At 42.7% G+C, this 22,599-nt stretch overlaps 1 protein-coding gene across 6 annotated transcripts in view; it reads left to right on the forward strand.

The window, feature by feature from the left end:
* DISC1 (DISC1 scaffold protein) overlaps positions 1-22,599 on the forward strand; it is a 341,872-nt gene that overhangs the window by 301,967 nt on the left and 17,306 nt on the right. For 4 of the 6 annotated variants that reach the window (XR_006887032.1, XR_006887035.1, XR_006887036.1 and 1 more), the window contains exons 11-12: positions 5,244-5,520; positions 22,001-22,118. Coding sequence is in view for 3 of the 6 variants with exons in the window: in XM_046650469.1 (XP_046506425.1) it covers positions 5,244-5,520; positions 22,001-22,118 (395 nt within the window). In the remaining 3 variants the exon portion in view is untranslated. Of the gene's footprint in view, positions 1-5,243; positions 5,521-22,000; positions 22,119-22,599 lie in introns of those variants that run through there. The other 2 variants (XM_046650478.1, XM_046650484.1) reach the window with 2 other exon arrangements.

The following is a 22,599-nucleotide window of genomic DNA, read 5'->3' on the forward strand; positions in this document are numbered from 1 at the left end:
CAGAAAAGAGGTCAATGATTAAAACAGAATGAAAAGGAAAAATGTCTATGGACAGCAGAGATTTTAAAAATAATTTTTAAAATTATGAACAAAAGTTACAATATATATGAAACCCAGGAGAAAATGGATTGATTTCTGTGAAAGATATAAAATGTTAGGATACAAGAAGAAATAGAAAATTGAGTAGACTAGAAAAACTAAAGATATTGAAGTGGCAATAAAGTGTTTCCTTCAACAAAAGCTCTTGGAAGAGGATGGGGCACCCAAGAAAGGAATAAACAGGCAATGGATGTAAAAAGACAGTTCACAGAAGAAAATCGGAGTGGCTACGGAGCTATCCTAGTGAAGAAACACAACTGCAAAAAGCAAGATGCCACTTTACACTTATCAGACTGGCTACAATTGGGAAGCTGGAAAATACCAGTTGAGTGCTCCTTGGTAAAGATTGGTGCTTCTCGTGTTACCAGACCCCATTCCCACACTGCTGCTCCAGGACTTGGCTTGGAAATCTGTCTTCTCTCTTTCTCTCTTTTTATTATTTTAGACCGGCATATACCATACCCAGAAAGTGCACACAGCATGAATGTACCGCTTGATGAATTTTCACAAAATGAACATACTCATCACCACCACCTTGAGAAATAACACACTCCTAGTACACTAGCAGCCCTCCTTATGCCTCTCCCTGTCATTACCCTCCTTCTCCCAAAAGCAGCCACTATCCAGATTTCTAACACCACTGATTAGTTTTGCATATTTTAAAATATAAAAATAAGTGGAATCACAGTGCCTCCTTTGTCTTTTTGTCTTTGCCTGAACTTATGTCTATGAGATTCATCCATGTTGTTGTGGACTGTACTAATTTCTCATCTTCTTTGCGGTGTGACGTTCTAATGAATGAATATTCCACAAGTTGCCTGTTCTGTTTCTGGACATTTGTTTTCCCTCCCAGGTTTTGGCTGTCACAAATAATGTTGCATGATCAGATTTACAGCTGATCTTCATTATTTCTGGATTCTGTATTTGTGAATTTGCTTGCTCGCTAGAATTTATTTGTAACCCCAAAATCAATACCTGCAGAACTTTCACCATCATTCATGGATGTGCGCAGAGTGGCTCAAAATTTGAGTCACCCGCTGTGCATGTTCCCCGCTGAGGTTGATCAAGGCATCGCTGTGTCTTCTCGTCACAGTTCTCATCCTGTAAATAGGTGCACTTTTTGCTGTCTATTTAGTGCCATGTTTTTTGCAGTTTTGTGTATTTTCTTGGTGGTTTTGCTGTTTAAAATGCCCCCCCAGTCTAGTGCTGAAGTGCTGTCAAGTGCTCCCAAGTGCAAGGATGGTGCGATGCGCCTTGTGGAGAATATACGGGTGTTAGATGAGCTTTGTTCAGGCATGAGTTATAGTGCCGTTGACCATGAGTTCAGTGTTCATGAATCAACAAAATATATTAAATAAGGTGTGTTTAAGCAGAAACACACATAAAACAAGATTATATGTTGTCTGGTTGATGAAAACATGACAAGAGGCTCATGGGAGCATAACCCTATGTCTCCTTTGGGAGTGATTGCTCAGTATCCACTAATTCAGCGCTCGTGGTGACTTTATAGAACACAGCTAATGCGAATAATGAGAATTGACTGTCTATGCATTTCATTGAGTATGTAATGAGCATACTTTGGAGATATTGCGGGTTGGGTTCCAGACCACTGCAATAAAGCGAATATTGCAATAAAACAAGTCACAGGAATTTTTTGGTTTATATAAGCCAATGTATATATAAAAGTGCATATAAAAGTATGTTTACACTATACTGTAGTCTATTAAGTGTGCAATAGCATTATGTCTAATAAAGCAATGTATGAACCTTAATTTAAAAATACTTTATCGCTAAAAAATGCCAACTATCATCTGAGCCTTCAGAGAGTTGTAATCTTTGTGCTGTTGGAGGGTCTTGTAAAAACCACAGTATTTGCAAAGCACAGTAGAGTGAAGTACAATAAAATGAGGTATGCCTGTACCTAGGAGTTGCGTTGCTGCGTCGTATGATCAACATATTTCCGACATGAGTACAATGTCATAGAGATTTCAAGATTTTGCATTCATGTACACTCCCACCAGCAGTATATGAGAGGACGAGTAGCTCCATATCTTTTCTGACACTTGGTTCATCAAGCTTTTACATCCTAGCCATCTTGTTGATGCGTTGTACATCACATGTGGTTTACTATGTATGTTCCTCATGGTTAGTGGTGTTGATCATCTTTTCATGTTACTTATTGGCCATTTAGATGTCCTCTTTTGTAAAGTGTCTGTTCAAGTCTTTGCCCTTTTTCAAAACTGGATTGTCTGTCTCTTTCTTACTAACTTGTAGGAGTCCTGTTTATATTTATATTCTGGAATCAGTCCTTTGTTGGTTACATGTTTTGCAGATCATTTCTCCCACTCTGTGGCTTACCATTTCATTCTCTCAATGGTGTTTTATTGATGAATATAGTTCTTAATATTAATGAAGTCAAAGTTATCCTTTGTCTCCTTTGTGGTTAGCACTTTTTACATCCTGTTTAAGAGATCTTCGCGTACTACAAAGTCATAAAGATATTATCCTGTATTAATTCTAGAAGTTTTATTGTTTTGTCTTTCACATTTTGATCTACAATCCACCTGAAATTAGTTTTTGTATGGTGTGAGCCAGCAGTCATGATTTGACTTTTTTCCTATAGTGACATCTAATTAACATAGTACAATACGTTGAAAAGATCGTCCTTTCCCCACTACACTTTATCTCTAATAATGCTTTCATGACATGTCATTCCATTCTTTTACTTGCAACCTGTTTGTATCCTTATATTTAATTTGTTTCTTTTAAGCAACATGTAATTGGATTTCAATTTTTTATTCTGGTCTAAAATCTTTGCCTTTTAAATACAGTATTTATCTATTGATATTTAGTGTAATTCCTAATATATTTGGGTATAAATATTTGTGTTACCATTTTTCCCGTCTCTATTGTGTTCATTCGTGTCTCTTTATTGCTTTAATTAAAGCAATACTTAAGTACTTTTAATTTTTTAAATTTCTCCCATATTTGTATGTCAGTCATACATTCTTTCTTTTTGTCACTGAGCTAACATCTGTGCTAGTCTTCCTCTATTTTATGCGGATGCCGCCACAACGTGGCTTGATGAGTAGTGCTAGGTGCGCATCTGGGATCCAAACCTGTGAACCCCGGGTTGCCTAAGCAGAGCGTGCGAACTTGACCACTGCGCCACCAGGACAGCCTCCAGTTATACATTCTTTTAACCTCTCTGTTTTATGATTGCCATAAAGGATTCAATATGAATCCTTAACATTTTTCTTTTATTCTTTTTAAAGATTTAAAATTTTTTTTTTCCTTTTTCTCCCCAAAACCCCCTGTACATAGTTGTATATTCTTTGTTGTGGGTCCTTCTAGTTGTGGCATGTGGGACGCTGCCTCAGCGTGGTTTGATGAGCAGTGCCATGTCCACGCCCAGGATTCAAACCGACAAAACACTGGGCCGCCTGCAGCGGAGCGCACGAACTTAACCACTCAGCCACGGGGCCAGCCCCTGAGTCCTTAACATTTTGAAGTCTAATGTAAATAAGCACTTTTACTACTTTCTGGACGACACGAAGAGCTGAGACTGTTTTAGTTCTTTTTTCTCCCTCTTTCCCTTTGTGCTGGTTGTCACGTATTTTAATTCTGCATATATTTTAGACTGAAAAAGATATCATTGCTTTTTATTTGCATCCATATTCACTTAGTTTTACCCACATATTTGCTCTTTCCATTGTTTTTCATTCCTTTATGCCTGTCTTTGCTTCCAGCTGGGATCATTGTCTCGTTACGGATATGCTGCCAAGGAAGTATTTCAGTTTTTGTTTATCTGAAAATATTTTTGTTTTTCTTTTATTTTTGAAGGAAATTGAAAATGAGTGTATAATTTCTAGATTGGCAGTTATTTTCTTTCAGCATTTGTAAGACACTGTTTTGCTGTCTTCTAGTTGCCACCGTTTCTGTCACCCATATGCCTCATCCTTTGAAGTGAATTTGTTTTTTCTCTGACTGCTTATAAAAGTTTTGTTCTGTCCCTAGTGTCCAGTCGTTTTGCTATGATGAACCTTGGTGTGTTTTTTCCTTTCATTTTTCCTGCTTTGAGATTGTAGTGCTTCCTAGGTGTGTAGTTTGATGTCCTCTGTCAATGTTTGACAATTCTTAGCTAATCTCTCTTCTAATATTGCTTCTATCTCATTTTTTCTTTTCCCTGCTGTATTCATCATTTATAAACACAGGCTTTAAAATAATGATTATTATGTTCAAGGAAACAGAGGACGTGATAGATAATTTCAGCAGAGAACTGAAATATAGAAAAGAAAATCAAATAAAAGTTATAGAACTGAAAAACAAAGTAACTAAAACTTAGAACAGAGTAGATAAATTGAATAGCAGATTAGAAACAGTAGAAGGAAAGATTATTGAATGGAAGATAAATGTGTAGAAAATATCCAACCTGAAGCTGAATGGATGTATGAAAAAAATATTTTCATTTAAAATCCCAGATTTTTGGCTTCCAAGAAAAATCAAAATTTTTGTCAACGTTGAGTCTACATTTCTTTAGTCAGAATTGAAGCTTCAGTTGGCTTGAGCTTATGAAGGACTTCATGCAGAGGGATATGTCCTTTCTACTAGCCAGTCCATGCCTGTCGATTGCTTTCTGCCACTGAGGCTGAATATCAGTTGTTACGGTTTATCTTAGCCCTGCACTGCTTCATTTATTTACATTACGTGAGTGAGTGTGTGTTGGTAAGGGGAAATGGTGGGGAAAGGACAGTCTAGGCAGATGCAATACCACCTGGAAAAGGACTTAGCCAGGGGGAGTTGGGTAGGTCTTGGGACTTAAAGAAAACCAGCAGGGCTGGAGCACAGACATGAGTGGGGGCTGTGTTGTATTGGCCCACTGAGTCTGGGAAAATACACAGGTTCTTGGACGTCCTTACAGACCAAGTAGCTAAGAAAGACCAATACTTATTTCACTGTTACTTGATTGTATACAAATTTGACTTTTCTGAAACTTCTGGTTGAAATCATTTGCGACAATGTAAAATTAAGTTGTTAACTGTATGATGACTAGCTAACTTTCAGCCAAGTAGGCAAGCTATTGACTTCGTCTGATGAAATGCCAATGAATTAACTTTTATGCCTTTGTTTCCCTTTCCTCTTAGCTGCAAGTGTCCGCTGCTTGGAAAAGTGTGGGAAGCTGACTTGGAAGCTTGTTGGCTGCTTATCCAGAGCCTGCAGCTCCGGGAGGCCAGGGGCAGCCTGTCTGCAGAAGATGAGAGACAGATGGATGACTCAGGGGGAGCCACCTGTGCAACCGTTCCTGCCATCCCCTCCAGGCCCCACTCTGAAGATGAGAGGAAGACCCCTTTGCAGGCATTCGAAGAATGGAAGGCTTACCTGACCCCATCTCCTCACTGTGCTGGCAGTGAACAGAAAGAGGTCTGTCCATCCTCAGAGGCTCAGCAGGGCCCTACTCTGAGGGGTGCTCTGGGGCCACATTCCAAGTGGGGGCAGTAAATATTGGGCGGGCTTTGCCTTGAGCCATACCAACTTTCCAAAGTTTTAATAGCTCTTGAATATGATTACAAAATAATGTAGAATTTTTATAGAAGAAGTTGAAAATATAGAAGGGCAAAAAGAGGAGCTGGCCCCATGGCTGAGTGGTTAAGTTCCCGCGCTCCGCTTCGGCGGCCCAGGGTTTCGCCACTTCAGATCCTGGATGCGGACACGGCACTGCTCCTCAGGCCATGCTGAGGCCACCTCCCACATAGCACAACCAGAGGCGCTCACAACTAGGATATACAACTACGTACTGGGGGGCTTTGGGGAGAAGAAGAAGAACACAAAAAGGAAGAAGATTGGCAACAGACGTTAGCTCAGGTGCCAATCTTTAAAAAAAAAGAAGAAGCAAAAAGAAAAACTTTCGGCATACATAGTTCTATTTTTGGTCTAATTTAGTGGCTAGAGTTAGAGTATATAGTCTAATATATGATTGCTATATATAGCCTACACTATATATGTCATTTATAACATATAGTTACTGTATATACTATGTATTATATATGTCGTATGTGATATTTAAGTATATATTTAGAATCTATCTTACAATATATCATTATTTATTAAAATCAAACGTTCAGATATATATATAATCAATATATATATTGTGATCATCTCTAAATATATATCTAGCATTGTTTTTGCCAGAACAAGATGATAATGGACGTTTGTCATCTGCTCTTTTCATTTTAAAAAAAGCTTAAAACTTGGCTTGTGATATATATATTAACAATTAGGGGCTGGCCCAGTGGCACAGTGGTTAAGTGCACATGTTCTGTTTCGGTGGTCCAGGGTTCACCAGTTTGGATCCTTGGTGTGGACATGGCACTGCTTGGCACACCATGCTGTGGTAGGCGTCCCACATATAAAGTAGAGGAAGATGGGCATGGATGTTAGCTCGGGGCCAGTCTTCCTCAACAAAAAGAGGAGGATTGGTGGCTGATGTTAGCTCAGGGCTAATCTTCCTCAAAAAAAAAAAATTAAAATGTGGGATTTATTTAACACTTGACCCCAAGGCTGATTTAGATTAACAGAAAAGAACTCCCCTCCCCTCCTCTACGCTCCCCTCCTCCACTCCCTTCCTCTGCCTTTCCCTGCTCTAGGATCCCCTCCCTGGTTCCTCTCTCCCCTCTCCCCTCTCCTCTCACTCACTTTCCCATGGAACCCTACCACGTTTCCTTTCGATGAAAGGGCCCTAGGGATTTTCCCCCCAATTTTAGTGCCATGCCAGGAGGCTTTGGAGCTGTTGTCTGGCCAGGTTCCCAGGTGTTCTGAATATTGAAAGGAAATAAAGGCGTGGTGAGGCTGGAGGAACCTGTCGCTACATGTCTCACATTTGATGTTAGCTGTGTCCTCTCCTGGGGCCTTTGCCTCCCGCCCTGCCTGCAGGACCTTGGTCTTTCCAGAGCAGGCACTCGCTGACAACGTGAGCTTACAGTCGCTGCCTTCTGGACCCCTTGGAATATTGGTCCTATATTTGAATTGAATAACCTTATGAGCAAGCAGGCTGTTGTCACTCTCTGGACTCCCGCTGGCCTCGTGAAATCAGGCTCTAAACTGAGCTGTAGATAACCTCAACTCCTTTGTCTGCCGAGGTGTTGCTCTTGGCAGAGGTGTTGAAGGCTTGCCACCTGTTGCAGTTGGCCTTGAAAGAATATTCTGGTACGGAGGGAAGCTCTGCCTAAGCAAGGGGCTAGGAGCCCTGAGTGGAAGAAGCTGCGGGCCCTGGAGTGAGTCTTTGAAGGTGGGGCTTGCTCTCCAAAGTGGGCTCCCAGGAGCTCAGTGACAGGACAGGCAGGAGCCAAGCCAGTATGTGAGGGGGTCCGCTGGGACAGTGGACACCTCTGGAGGTCAGGACTGATTCAGCAGTTTCCAGCGTGTGGGAGGTCGACTCCCTTCCTCCCTCCCTCCCTCCCTCTCTTCATCTTTCCTTCCTTCCCTCCTCACTGTGCCCATGTGTCCCTCCAGGCTCTTGGGGGATGACTTTCCTAGGGGTAGGAGGGTTATTCTTCCTCCATAAAATTATAAGCACCTGCCAATTTGCATAACGTAACAAGCACCTGCCAAGCTGGCTATAGGAAAACAGAGCTATGTTTGCCTAAAAGTAGGAAATTCAGAGTCAAGGATGAATACAGTGGAGCCTTATTATAGAATGGTACTTGAAGTTTCTGGGGAGGACAGGCCCAGGCTGTGACCAAGAGATCAGAACAGCTACAGGCCACAGTGGCTGCTTCTGCGAGCTCCAGGCCCTCCCACGGAGCATCACCGCCCCCCACCCCACCCGCCCCCGGCTCCTCGCCACCAACTGAAACGCTGATGATGTCCTGTAGTTTTTGTTGCTCTCTTGGGGCTGGGGGAGAGCAGAGGGGACTGTAAAGCTTTGCAGCCTTTCAGTGCCATCTTCCTGCCCTGTGCCCCGTCAGTCCCGTGTGCAGTTCCTGCGTTGCTGTTCCTGGCTTTACATGCACAGAGGAGGGTGGGCATCTTTTGAATTCCTAAGTGGCAGGAATGTGAAGATGGTGGATATTTTCTGGACATGAAGGAACTTGGGGGGTTGGTGGGACTCTTCTGTCTCTTGTTTGTGGTGGTAGTTACATGTCCGTGTGCATGTGTCTAAATCTATAACTTTACACCCAAAAGAGTGAATTTCACTGTATATAACTTCACAAAAATGACTCAAATCTGTAAATTACCATCTCCCTATTTAAAAGCATGGTTATAGGTGTTGGACTCAGTTGCACTTGGCTCAGGTCTTATCAGCAGACAGCAGAGCGTGATGCAAGGAGCCCAAGGCTCTGAAGCCATATACAGGCAATACTTCCTTACCTGCTTAAAAAAAAAACCCCAAACCAAAAAATGAGCATAGTGAACACTGTCTCGTGAGGTTGTGGTGAAGATTTAAATAAAATAATACATCTAAAAGTGAGTGACACAGACATAATAGAGACTTTAAATTGTTTTTGTGTGTGTATCACTCTTTCGGGCAGTCGTAAGTATCGCTAAGAACATTTTTTAATAATATGCCTGGCTTCCTTTACCAAGAAGCAGAAGCGAGTGATGAGTCAGTGGAATTAGTGGAAGATATCCAAGAAAAGGAGGGTTTAATAAAGGAGAAATCTTGTTTGATTTGGATGGAGGATTGCAGACTACTGCAGGTGCAGAGAATCGAGGACCAAGGAAGGTGATTTTGTTTGCCTGCCTAGGTTTTCAGGGAGTCACTGAAATCTGGGTCCTTGGGTATTTATCTGGTGGCTAAAATGTCTATTTGCTTTACAGCTGTGAGTTGGGTCTGTTTCGGAGCTCCCAGCTGGGGCTGGTCATACCGCCCGGGTTTCTCTGTTGAAGCCTGCTGCCCTGAAGGCAGTCAATTTCTTTTTAACCCAAATCTTCCATGAAAAATTGCTGACTTCTTGTGGAGGTCCATAGGGAGATGGATTTTCAAAACCTTCGCTGTGCTCATCCGGCCCACGTGGTTCCATGCATTTGGGTTGTCCTTGGTTATAACAAGTGCTTTGTCATTAATTACAGCTTTCGCTGTGTTTACGGTCCCGCCAGGCTGCCCGGCACCGTTTCCCCCATTTTACAGCTGGGCCCATTAAGGCAAAGTAATTTGCTTTGGGCTTTGTTACAGAGGAAGTCAGTGACAGGGCTAAGGGCCAATTTTAGCACGCGCTTCCTCAAATTGTAAGCACCCTCTCCTTTTTCAGTTTCATTACAGCTCTCCTGCAAGCCTTTCCTCAGACTCTGGCAACAATCAGCTGCTGTTGGCCCTGCTTTATAGACATTATAGAAATTGCACGGGGGCCAGACAGGAGCTTGGGAAATCAGTGAGCCAGCTTCCTCCGCTGTGAAGTTGCTCCTTTGTACTCGCTGTTCTGGCCATAATACCTGCGTAATTCTTTCTTTCCTGTCTGCAGCCTGTCCTGCTGGGGTGCTTTCTGTTTTTACTACGAGTGGGCTCCCCTCCTGTCGAGTTCCCTGGACAGTGTCACTCTCCCCTAACTTCTCACCCCAGCTGCTTCCTTTCCGAGCCAGCAGCTGCCACCAAAAGAGGCTAAAAGAGGCCAGAAAAGGACAAGCACTTCTGAGCCATCTCATGCAATATTTGAGCAGCCAGTGTGTTAAGATGTCCGCGATGAAAGGAATTAGCAAGGAGACACAACCAGACAGTGTAGCTTTGTTTATTACATTATATACGTCCCCAGAAATTGTTGTTGATATCTCCCAATTCCTTTTTAGTCAATTTCCTGTGAAAAGAAAGCTGGAGAAAGGGATCTATGGCGAAGACGTGTGTCCTCACCATCTTAAACTGATTTCTAATTCTAGAAACATCTGTAGTGGTCAAAAGGGCTTCCTCTTCAGTATTGGCTGGTGCAGACTGGATTCTTGCTTTTCTATCACTTCCTGGCTCGCTTGAGCTCTCAGAGGATCAGTTGCCTCACCAGTGAAAAGGGGTGAAAAGAGCAGGCCCTGGACCACATGATGTCTTGATAGCTCTTTCACCTCCGAGTTTGTGAAGGCAACACTCAGGGAAAATTCTCACTTACCTATCAGCTGGTTTTACTCTTTTTGTCTAATGCCTTTTGGAAGAAAATAAAGAGCTGGGGCGTGATAAGACGTTGTACCTTCATTACAATTTAGCATTTTGTCCTGCAAACCCAGCCGTCTTATCCCAAGAGCAGAGCGGTAGAAGTAATGAGGATGCAGTCGGGATTGGTGCCTGACAGATTAATTAAAAAGCCAGAGAATCATAAAAAGTGATACATGCGCATTTTAACCTTTTATTTTTTTTCAGTAAACACATGTATTCATTTACTAATCATTTTCGAGAAGACCAAGACTTTTGGTTTGTATAGGTCTACTGTCTGGCTTTTCACATGGTCCTTCTGGCATAATCCTCAGCAATACTGCATCATCTACAGTTCCCAGCTTGGGTTTCTTTAAAGTGGACTGGAAATTTAAAGAGCGCTTGCAAAGTGATCCTCAGTCTTTTCTTCTCCCTCTCTTAAATATTATTTTTTCCAAAATTTTCTACTTAGTTATATGGAGATAAGAACTCCCTTTCCACACTAATAATTCATTGCTTTACATAGTATTTATTTGAATTATGTAATTAGAATTTTAGGTACAACTGGCATAAAAGGGTTTAGAAGCAAACACGACTCGACCAATAGGAACAGAAGTGCGCAGGCTCACAGGGGCTCCTCCCAGCCCGTCTGGTCCCTGCTTTAGTCTGAGAGGGAGGAGAGCCGCAGGACAACCTGGCAGGTGGTAAGAGAGGCATCTACTGTCATCAATGGGCTGACTCCCGCTGGTTCTCTCAGTTAATTAACGTCGTCAGCTTGTCAGCCTCCTTCACCTGCCCAAGGGAAGGAAGTGGACTCCTCTGATCTGCCTGCTTTCCCTCCTTTTGGAAAATGATGGCACCATTTTCTGTGCTGCAGGGTCTCACCGTGGCACTTCTTCCCCTAATTAAACATAGTTCCGTGCTTCTGGGAAAAACAACCTCCGGGCTCTTGGAGTCTCTTTCACTTTGGAAATTCCTTGTCCTTCACTGATGAACACTGAGGGATGGACAGAGGACGGTCACCACCCGGATGGCAAGGGCTAACCCAGCGTTTGTGACATAGGAGGCTTAGCTAATGAATGTGCAGAGGTTTCGTTTGAGTGGCTGAGAGATTTTTAATCCTGGGTTTCACATTTCCGGGAAATGAACTCCCAATCTGCCCCCTTAGCATACCTCTCATACTGAAGCTGCGTTTGAAGCACTCGCCTCTTGGGGGCCAGGGCAGTTAAAATCAGGAACTTCTTGTCCCGCAGAAGCCAGTTATCAGATCTTCCTGCCTGTTTTAGCTTGGAGCAGCGAGAGGCCTGGAATGAAATTCTAGAGGGTACAGCATGCTCTGCTTGTAAAGGGTAACATCCAGAACCAGGGTTAAACGCTGGCATTTAAAAACAATAATTCTCGTCGTCTCATAGTGGCATAGTTTACAAAAAAAACACTTAGAAATTCAAAATTTTCTTTAATCTAAAATGAACACAGATGAAAGTTGGCATTTGATTCTGTTCTCATGGTCCCTCTGTGGTTCAGGATTTCTTACAACAGGCAGCTTGCAGAGCACATCCCCCTTAAACAGAATTCTCCCAGCTGTGTTCTATTTTCATCTTCTTATCCACAAGAGTCTTATGGTTTGACGGCACTATTCCCAGAATCTGAATCCTGTGTTAAGCAGAGAATATTTAGGTACCTGTTGATGCTATGAATCTCATTTACAACTAGGTTTTTCCTCAGAGGTTCTGAGAGTTTGGCCTTCTTCAGCTTTGATGTGCTGAAAGGAAAGCGGTCCACATTCTCTTGAATGACCATGTAATATAAAATATAGCTTTCAGACTGCCCTTATAAATGAACTAGAAAGCATAGGCCAATTAGCATACACGAGTTATCAGCCAAGTTCTTCTTTTATCAACTGTTTTGGTCGGTTAATTGGTTCTATTTAGAATTGTTTCTCCATGCCTTCTGTGTAATGAGCATGCAGATACCAGAAGACGATTCATTGCTGGCTCTGCCCTAAAGACATCTAAATATTTCAGATGCTTGCCTTAGCCCTTAAAACATCTGGATGCTTTTAAAAGAAATATCCACTTACTTAGGGTGTTAGCAATATAATCTGGATATTGGGATGAATACTTACATTATATCGGGTAATAAAGATGTACCTTTAATGTCATAATTTGTGCCTTTCTGCTTGTTGACATTTAGACAATGACTGTAGAACACAGTGTTTATGTGGAAAGACGAATACTTATAAAATCTACTTCAAATAGATGTGAAGATATTCTTTGCGGTATGGACAGGAGTTTGAGGTAAATATTCTTTATGTGGACAATTAAAAAAAAAAGAGAAAACCATATAGCATTCCTGGAATGTATTTACCAAGCAAGTATTTTGGAAAGCGTCCCAAAGGAACATATTTAAGGCTGAGATTTTTAATACGGAGCTAAGGAAATGCTTTAATGCGCCAGCTAAGCTCACGGAGGGAGGAAGTCACATCTGGTTTACCTCAAGCTATAGGAGAGGGAATGGAGCTTAACAGAGCAAACCTCACGAGGCTCAAGTCACATTTTCGGTTTGTAAGTATGTATGCACGCAGTGTGGGGTTTTTAGTTTTTTCAAACTTAAGTACCGCTGTGGCTCAGCAATCCGTAAATGCAAATGGCTTGACGACCATAAGGAAGAATGTTCAGTCATCTGTCCTGTGTTTATTATATAGCCTTTGACTTTCACTGCAGGAGTTAAATATTTTTATAAGTAGGCAACTGTTGCTGATGCCTTATTACGTGTCCAAGAAAAATAAGGATCTGAATAAGCTGGTTGAGTTAGATCGAAGGGTAAGATATTTAAGATGGGGGCTCCTTCCCACACATCACTGATCCCCAGCAAGGGTGGACACAAAGGATGCTCTAAATGACAGCGTCCAGTGCAATGCGTTTCCCACGTTAAGTATAAACCTGAAAGGTACTTGTTGATCTTCTCAGGTTAATTTTTAAATCATACCAATACTTCTTACTTCAGTCAGGAGGGTTTTCTTGTTCTATTACTTGATACCATTTCACACCTCATACTACCTCTCCCTTTAGAACTACTTTTGACAGCGTTTTAAAAAGTCAGCGATTTAAGTATTCTTGATCCTGTGACTTAACCCAAGGAGTAGCCTGTCTGCTCAGATTTGTGGCAGATCACTACTGATGAATAACATTTCTGAAAAGGTATGCTCTGTTAAGTGCGGAAGACTAGCATAAGTAAAGTTGGCAGCTATAGCAGTACCTGCCTAACTAGCAATTTTTTTTTTGAGGAAGATTAGCCCTGAGCTAACATCTGCTGCCAATCCTCCTCTCTCTCTCTCTCTCTCTCTTATTTTTGCTGAGGAAGACTGGCCCTGAGCTAACATCTGTACTCCTTTTTCTCCCCATACTTTACATGTGGACGCCTGCGACAGCATGGCTTGATGAGCAGTGTGTAGGTCCACACCAGGGATCTGAACCAGCGAACCCTGGGCCACCGAAGTAGAACGTGCGAACTTAACTGCCACACCACCGGGCTGGCCCCCTAACTAACAATTTAACCTGAACAGTTTCCTGTTCCAAATACATCTCCTATTCAGAATAAAAATAATCAATATGATTTCCTCATCACTGTAGATACAGCTGATGTGATATTCGTACCAGATAACCAGATGTTTGCTTTTATCAAAACAACTATTATTATTATTTAATGTATCTCCTACCCTTTGAATATGAGCTCTAGTTTTAAAACTTTAAATGTTAATATTTTCCAAATTTCAAAGGCAAGGACTTAACCTTGTTTACAGGAAATACCAGTAAGTTAAAAAGTCCTTGGACGCCCTGGCCATGGAGTCTGTGACAGTGTTTTTCACCAGTGTGTGAGGTTTAGGCATCCACTCAGACTAGCAACTGAAATGCAGTTTTGGATCTGAGTCTAAATTCTCATAGACAAATGTTTCTAGAAAGTCATTTTAATGGAAAGATTCTGCCCGACAAAGGAAATCCTGCTTTTTTTTTTTTTTTTTTTTTTTGCGGAAGATTAGCCCTGAGCTAACATCTGCCGCCCATCCTCCTCTTTTTGCTGAGGAAGGCTGGCCCTGAGCTAACATCCATGCCCATCCTCCTCTACTTTATATGTGGGATGCCTACCACAGCATGACGTGCCAAGAAGTGCCATGTCCGCACCCAGGATCTGAACTGGTGAACCCTGGGCCGCCGAGAAGCAGAATGTGCGAACTTAACCGCTGTGCCACGGGCTGGCCCCCCTATTTTCCTTTTTAAATCACTCTTCCCGAATCTGGTGAGGAGGACAGAAATCTGACATCAGCTCTAATTCAACACAGCTGAAAATTTCTGCCCAAACGCTCAAGTCTACAGGTTCTGATCACGAGGTGAGTTACTCAGATCATGTTTGAAATATCGCCTGGCCGAGTTGGTGCTACCGAATCACACCCATGTGGAGGGACGGGAGGAAGCCTTAGGGCTTCATCCCAGGCTAATAAAAGACACATTTGTACGGAAGTGCGGTGGCGGGCACACAGCATCCGCTGGCTCTCCTGGCTGCAGGAGAATTAGCCTGGGCAAGGCTGCTCCTGGCTGCATCAGGAGAAGGGGACTGTGTTCAGAGAGGTCTTCTCATCGGTCTCCTGCCTGGCTCATCACATACTGGATGAGAGGATGCCTTGGATCATGTAGCTGGAGAAAGTGTAGCTTCCTCAAGACCTCATGAGAATGAAGAGTCTCCATTCATTGCTTCAACAAACATTTACTGAGCACCTTTTAAATGCTAGGCAGGTTGTTAGTCGCTGCGGCTGTAGGGATCGCAGGACACCATTCTGCTACCGTCTAGTAGGGGAGACAGACAGCTGTATGCCCAAGTGAAGAAGTGCCATGCTCGAGGGAAACACACGGTGCTGAAGGAACACCCCTAACACAGGGTTGAGGTGGGGCAGGAGATTCAGGGATCCAGGAGCATTCCTGGAAAAGTGGAATCTGCAGGGTTTTGAAGAAAGAGGCGGGTACTAGCCAGGCAGTGGCGGGCAAAGACTCAGTAATGAGGCCATTTACCTGGTACAGCTCTTTTCATCCTCGCCCGTGGAGAAAATAGTTACTTCTAGGGCTAAATGATGGGAGGGATGCATAGAAAGAAAAAGTCATAATTTGAATGGCTGAAAAGACTGCCTGATGGGGCAAATTACTGGAGAGTTTTCAAAGACACTTTGAAATGCCAAACAACCTGTACTTTACCCATTCAGAATCGCAAATCCTACAAAACTCTATTTCAGCTAGGAAGGCCAGTGACTTTGTAGTGGGCGATATTTTAATTATCAAGTATCAGTCATGTAGGGTTTTTTTCTTTTTGCCACATTTAATTTGATAATAAAAATGGAAGCCAACATTATAAATTTCGCATGGAGAGGAGGCCACTGCATGAAGAGCTACTGGACGCGGTTCAGAGAACGTTCACTTGGAATCTACCAAGGTGGTGGGAGATGAGAGATCAAGGCTCTCATATTCTGAGGAAGAGGAAACTCTTGCTGCCCTTCCCGTGTGACTCAGCTGCTTTACTTTGCTTCCAGCCTTGTTTTTAGGGACATGTGGACCGAAGGTCCTGTCCCTACATTGCATCACCATTGCATCCCAGGTTGTCCTGCTTGCCATCATCGCCACCTCCAGTCGATATGTATCTGAGTCCTGGAAAGAGCCCAACCTGCAACCTCCCTTAATGAGGCTGAGCCCTGCAGGAATCAGAACAGACTTTGCAGAGTTCCCAGGGTAGAAGGGAAGAGAGGTGATGTCTTTAGGTGCTGTTTGCTCTCTGATTTATTTCTGTCACTGCTTTGTAGCCCTCTCCCTCCCACTCTGGGCCAGCCCCACAGAAATCCCCTTTTGTGTTTTCCCTCAGTGTGGCTAAGTCGGATCCAGAGGAAAGAAAGGGCTAAATATGAGGAGACCTGCAGCTCAGACCCCATCCTGCCACTTTCTCATTGTGTGACCTTCAGCAAGTCACAGGAGTCTTTGTGACTCTTTCTGCGTGTGCAAAAGGAGGAATTGAGCTGGATAGTGCCTAAGATGCCTGGCAGCTCCAATGCTGTCTGCTTCAAGGTACTAAGATCCTTGGGGAAGGGCTCGTGATATTCTTAGCAGCCCTGACCAGGGTGGCCCTTTGGAAATGCTTGCATTTGATGTCCTGGGAAAGAAGGTGGGTGTTAGGTGGGGGGCTCCACCTCTCACACAGTTAGGTCCCAAGCGGGGGCCTGCTGAACAGTACACTGACTTACCGTTCACTATTTTGGCTTAAACAGAAATGCCGGTGCTTCCAAAGCTTTTATTGAGACCAGCTTTGAAAAGAAGCTTCCTTTCTTTTGTGACCAACAAGCAAACAAATCCACTCCAATAGCTCTTATTTCTTTTACTTGTTTTTCACTTTCCACCAAGACTCAGACAAATAAAATAGATGACATCAGAAATGGAGGTAGCATTGACAGTAGAGTCTCTGCTCTCCAGCCATGGGATCTCTGCAGAGCAAAACCTAAAACACACTGGCTTAAAAGAACACACTTGAGAAGGGTGTTCTCAAAGCAACAGAGAAAGCAGTGGTAGCGGAGCACACTGGATGCTTCTCAGAGACTCTGCCGCCCCATGTGAACGTAGCGTGTGCACAGCCACGTTCCAGGAGGACATAACCATTTAAACGGTGCAGTGACTTTGTTGTTCATTCCATGCCGTGAGTGTGCCCCAGGTGAGTGTGAGATCCCACACAGGAATCCGCTTATTTCTTACCCTTCTGCCTCTCACCATGGGAGCGCCTTGCTGTGCTGAGTGTCTACTAAAGAAAGAGCCATTTCTCCCAAAGCTAGAAGCAAGCGAGGCCCTTGGTCGAATTACAAGCAAATATGTTGCTCAGAATGCATTCCTGGACTGTTTAATAGCCTGCACATTCGACCCGGAGCCAGGGATCCGGGGACCACTGACCAACAGCAGTGGCCACTCCTTGACATCTCTTTCTTGGTCTTCTCAGCCTCAGAGCCACAGCTCCCAGCAGGCCTAGGACCTCCCACCCTGAGACAAGTCTGGGCATTAGCACTTCAATAAGCTTCAAATCTAGTCAGTCTGGGAAATTGCTCTTTAGCTAGGGGCCGATGAGGGTGCACTTCCTGCTACTGTTTGGCAACAGTCCTGTCCACCCACGCAGGCTCCTGTGTAGGGTATAACCAATGTAGCTTGCTGTTCTAGCTACTGTGGCTGCATAATGAGTCACCCTCAACTTAGTGATTTAAAACAACCATTTATTACACGAATGGATCTATGAGTCAGGTATTCAGAAAGGGCACTGTGGCGAGGGCTGTCTCTGCCCCACAATGTTTGGGTGTTAGCTGGATGACTTCAAGGTGGAGCCTGGAATCATCCGAAGGCTCAGTCCCTTCCACGTCTGGCTGTTGGCAGGGGCCTTAGCTGGGGCTCTCAACCACACACCCACACATGGCCTTTCCATGTGGCTTGGGCTTCCTCACAACATGGAGGCCTGGTTCCAGAGCAAGTGATCTGAGAAGACCGCTCACCTATTATGATTTGGCTTTGGAAGATAGGCATGTCAACTTTGCTGTGTTCTGTTCTTTGAAGGATCCTCAAAGGTCCACCCAGGTTCAAGGGGAGGAAGTAATAAATTGTTTCTTGACAGCAGAGAAGCAAGGTTCTGGAAAGCCGTATTGCCAAGGCTACATGTACACTCTGCCTTCCCTGGGTACAGCATTGGAGGTAGACAGGGACCTTCTGCCTCGCCCCTCAAGCTCAGGGTTAACAGGCAGGACCTCTGCGACTTTGTCCAGCTGATACCCAGGACTCTGGTCCTGCTCTGCCGTGTGTGGACAAACAGGATTCCTTTGAGCAGAGCAGAATTTTTCACCAGATTGATAGAAATATTTAAATCTACCCTCTCATGAGCTATCACTTCTCAGTTTAGGTCTTAAACTAATTCTATTCCCAGGATTGCAAATGTGAGCAATATAGGAAAGCCATAAACCCCTCAGATAATACTCTCTCAGGTCACACTCAGTATGTTTTCAGTTCAGAATCAGAATCTGTCAGGATAACAAGTAGTGGTTTGTGCAAAAGCCTGGTAGTGATTCCATAACTTGGAGAAAAAGCCTGTGAGAGAATGACAGTCAGATCTTCTGTTACAGGTCATAGACTCTTGAACATTCTGAGTTTGTTTCCTTATGCTTCTTTGTCTTTTTAATCTTTAAAATTGTTTTTTAAATGTTCAGGTGGATTTCTTCCATACTTTTCCATTATGGCTTGAATTAGTGTTCTTGGTGACTTTTTTCTTTATTATATTTTAGAGATGTGGAAAATACAACAAAGCATAGAGAAGGAAATAAAAATTTGCCATAATACTGCCTCTCCAAATTGTAATGGTTAATATTTTAGTGCTCTGCCTATTTGAGTGTTTCCTCATCATTAAATATTCTTGTATTCAGATGATTTTAATGGCTAAATACGAATTGAATACACTGGATCTTATTTTAACCGTCCCTTTTATTGTTGGACATTTATTTCTTCTTTCTCAAATGTTTAATGAATTACTTTTGCATTATTGAAATATTATGTTTTTATTTAACATATATGATAGACATTTTTCCATCCTCATTTAAAAAGCTTAATAAAAATTAATTAAATTTAAGTACCTAAATTTCCTATTTGATGGATTCCAGGAAGTAAAATTATTGGATTGTAGGATATGAACAATTTAAAGTTTTGGCTACATGGTCTGAAATTGCTTTCCCAAATTCACACAATCAAACTATACTATCAATCTATATACAGTTTTAAAAGGAAAATAGGCAGCGATCACAGGAGGGAAATGTGAAACCATACTTTGAATGGATTTAATTTAGCTTTGATTTATATTCATTTTAGCCTTAAGATGGAGATTGAATCATTTGATTCCATCTGAGTGCTTTAAATTCCTTGGTCCCATGTTCTGATTCTGGGTTTTTTCTCTCTTTAAGTGTGTTCTAAGTCATATATATTTTCCCACTAACGCTGTATTTCTCTCCTTTGTGTATGACTTGTGGTTTCCCCACTGTCAATCATTTCCCTCCAGATGTTCTTTTTCTTACTGTCTCATTTATTTCACGCATGACTGTGGCGTTACTCATTGCCCATTGTCTCAGCTTCCATGTCATTTGCCTACTCTGTAATTCTACAGCTTTGAATGATAATGCTATTATTTTTAGGATCACTAAAATATATGTGTGTATTTGTTGTCTTCTCATCATCACTGCTATGGTCAGTTAGGAGCAAACCTTCATGCATGCTTCACACGCCTTCTTGCGTTCCTTTGTCCTCAAAATGAGATGTTGTTGTCACTAGATTTCTTTTGTATGTACATTTAGTTGCAGTGTATTAGACTTCTGCAAAATTTACAATAGTTATTTATAGTTCCCGTTACCACTGTTTTATTCTAAGATGACTGACCATTTGGGATTTACACTTTAAAGCATTCCAGAGTTGTTATAGTGAGTGTTAAATTATATGTCTGGATTTAATGGTTATTCATGGACTCCACTTATAATATTATATAACTCATGATCTCTAAGGACTTTTTAACGGTACATATCACCACACCTGGGCATTTTGTTGTTATTTGGGGGTATTAATTACAGCTTTTGTAGTAACCCTGCAGTTTAATCTGAATATATGTTTTAATTCTTTCTCTTTTGCAAAATTCTTTTTAGTATCCTTTCTAAAACTTTCACTATTAGTTGGGAAAATATTACTTTTACATTTGGTGAAGTTTTAATTCTGAGCTCACTTTTTGCTGCTTTTTTATTTATTATGTGTTTTATTGAGATATAATTGACATATAACATTGTATAGGTTTAAGGTGTACAGTGTACTGATTTGATGCATTTATCTGTTGTAATACGATTACCACTGTAGCTTTAGCGAACACTTTTTCCACGTCACATAGTTATCATTTCTTTGTTGCGGTGAGAACATTTAAGATCTAGTCTCTTTGCAACTTTGAAGCATACAATACAGCACAGTTGACTACAGTCACTGTGCTGTGCTTAGATCTCCAGATTTATTTATCTTCTAGTTGCACGTTTGTACCTTTTAACAACATCTCCCCAATTCCCCACTCCCTCAGGCTCTAGTAACCACCATTTTAGTCTCTGTTCCTACAAGTTTGGCTTTTTTTTGTTGTTGTTTTTTTGAGGAAGTTTCGCCCTGAGCCTACTACTGCCAATCCTCCTCTGTTTGCTGAGGAAGACTGGCCCTGAGCTAACATCCATGCCCATCTTCCTCTGCTTCATATGTGGGATGCCTACCACAGCGTGGCTTGCCAAGCGGTGCCATGTCCGCACCCAGGATCCAAACCAGCTAACCCCGGGCCGCTGAGAAGCAGAACGTGCGAACTTAACCACTGTGCCCCCGGGCCGACCCCAAGTTCGGCTTTTTTAGATTCCATATATAAGTGATATCATACAGTATTTGTCTTTCTCTGTCTGATTTCTCTCTCTAAGCGTAATGCTGCTTTTTTCCTTTTCCTTTATGCTAAGATTCCCTGTTTTCTTTCCTCGTTTTCTTGACCTTGTTTATTCTTTTCTTTTAAAAATCCGTGGCCTTCGGTATGCCAGGCGTTACACTTGAAGTCCTGGGATGAATGCCATGGCCCTGCCCGCAGGGAGTTGACAATCACTTGTGAGGACATACCATGTATCAGAACTGCTGTACTCTAAGGTGGAAACATTGTTTGGGGGCCTTGAAGGAGAGGCTGGGTTTCAGAGAAGGATAGAAGAGAGGGGACCGGCAGGAAGAACAGTGTGGCAGAAGGCAATGGAAGCAGTCTAGTTGGCAAAGGTTAGATACTAGCAGGGACAAAACTGAAGTGGGGGCCTAGTGCTGGGTTGTGGAAGGGCAGAGTTTGGACTCTGCTCTGTAGTGGTTTTGTGCAGGAAAATGACACGAAGAGGGCATTTTTCTGGCTCATATGTGGCATATAAGTTTGAAGGGGAAACGTTTGAGAAGGAGCGAGCTCCAAGACTCAGTTATTCATTCGTGTTGTGCCTGCCATGTGTCTGACACTGTGCCAGGAACTCTGGACCCAGCAGCGAGCAAGACATCATCGTCCCTGCTCTTGTGGGCTTGACAGTCATTGTCCCTGCTCTTATGGGGCTTATGCTGCAGTGAGGGAGAAAGAAAATTAACACCTATGGTGGTAGCAGCAACAGCTGTGTACATAACACACACCTCATGGCATTTAAGGTCTCCTTAATATTCACGCTCTCAGGGACTGTGAACAGCGTGTAAACAAATGTTCGGTGCCCTATTAGATTCCGGTAGCCGTAAAGGAATATCTCTTTGTTCTTACAGGTCAGCCTATTTGTTCCTATGACTGCCCCATCCCCACTTTGTTTAGAATTCCTATTATATTGTGAATTTGCCCATGGATGCGACTGGAAGACTCAGGCGTCCCATTTCATAAACCCGTTTTAGGAGCTGACATACTGGAAATAGTGCTTTAAAATGACCAGATAAGAGTGGTAACCTGTAGAGCTATGTGGTCACGTCTCGCCGTTCAGTAATAACCTGAAATCGGTTCATGTCTTCTCAAGAACGCCCTCCAGGGCAGACAAAGCTTCTGGCATGACTCCACCAGGCTGCAGAAGCTGGGAGAGCTCTGTTGGGAAATCTCCCCTTTGTGGACTGCCGGGTAAATTACAGATGTGTTCATGACCCTGAAAAAGTCTATAGCTCACAAGTCATCCTTTTCTTTTTCTCTGGCCAGGAGCCTTACATCTTTTCTGCAGAACTTGGAGAAAAATGTGAAGCCATAGGCAAGAAGTTATTGTACCTAGAGGATCAACTTCACACAGCAATCCAGAGTCACGATGAAGAGCTCATTCATATCCTTTTCATCTTGTGGATGAAGCAGGTGTTAGGTTGTTTTGTAAAAGAAGTCTCAAACAAGTACACAGTTTTTCCATGCCTCAGCAGATGGAAACAAGTAGATACTACTGTTATTTATAATATGGCACACCTGGGAGCTCAGAGATTACCCAATATGCAATGTTTTCTCTCTAGGTTTTGGTAGGCAATTCATCATTTTTGATGATTAAATCTGACCACTAAAAATTAGCCCTGAAATTGAGACGTGCACACAACGCCAAAGCACAATGCAGTTTTCGGGGGGTGTGGCTCAGACACTTGTGGATCTGATGGGCTCAGTTTTCCGGGAACCTTATCAGTACCAGGGAACTCAAGTCCCTCTTAGGTTTCCTTTACTAGGCAATTCTGCCATGTAACTGGTGGTGGAGTATCACCACTAATGGGACTTTGATCACTCCTTTTCAATTTCTTCTCACACAAGACGATACACTTGGCGTC

The sequence above is a fragment of the Equus quagga genome, chromosome 2 (assembly GCF_021613505.1).
Source record: "Equus quagga isolate Etosha38 chromosome 2, UCLA_HA_Equagga_1.0, whole genome shotgun sequence".
NCBI classification, from domain to species: domain Eukaryota; kingdom Metazoa; phylum Chordata; class Mammalia; order Perissodactyla; family Equidae; genus Equus; species Equus quagga.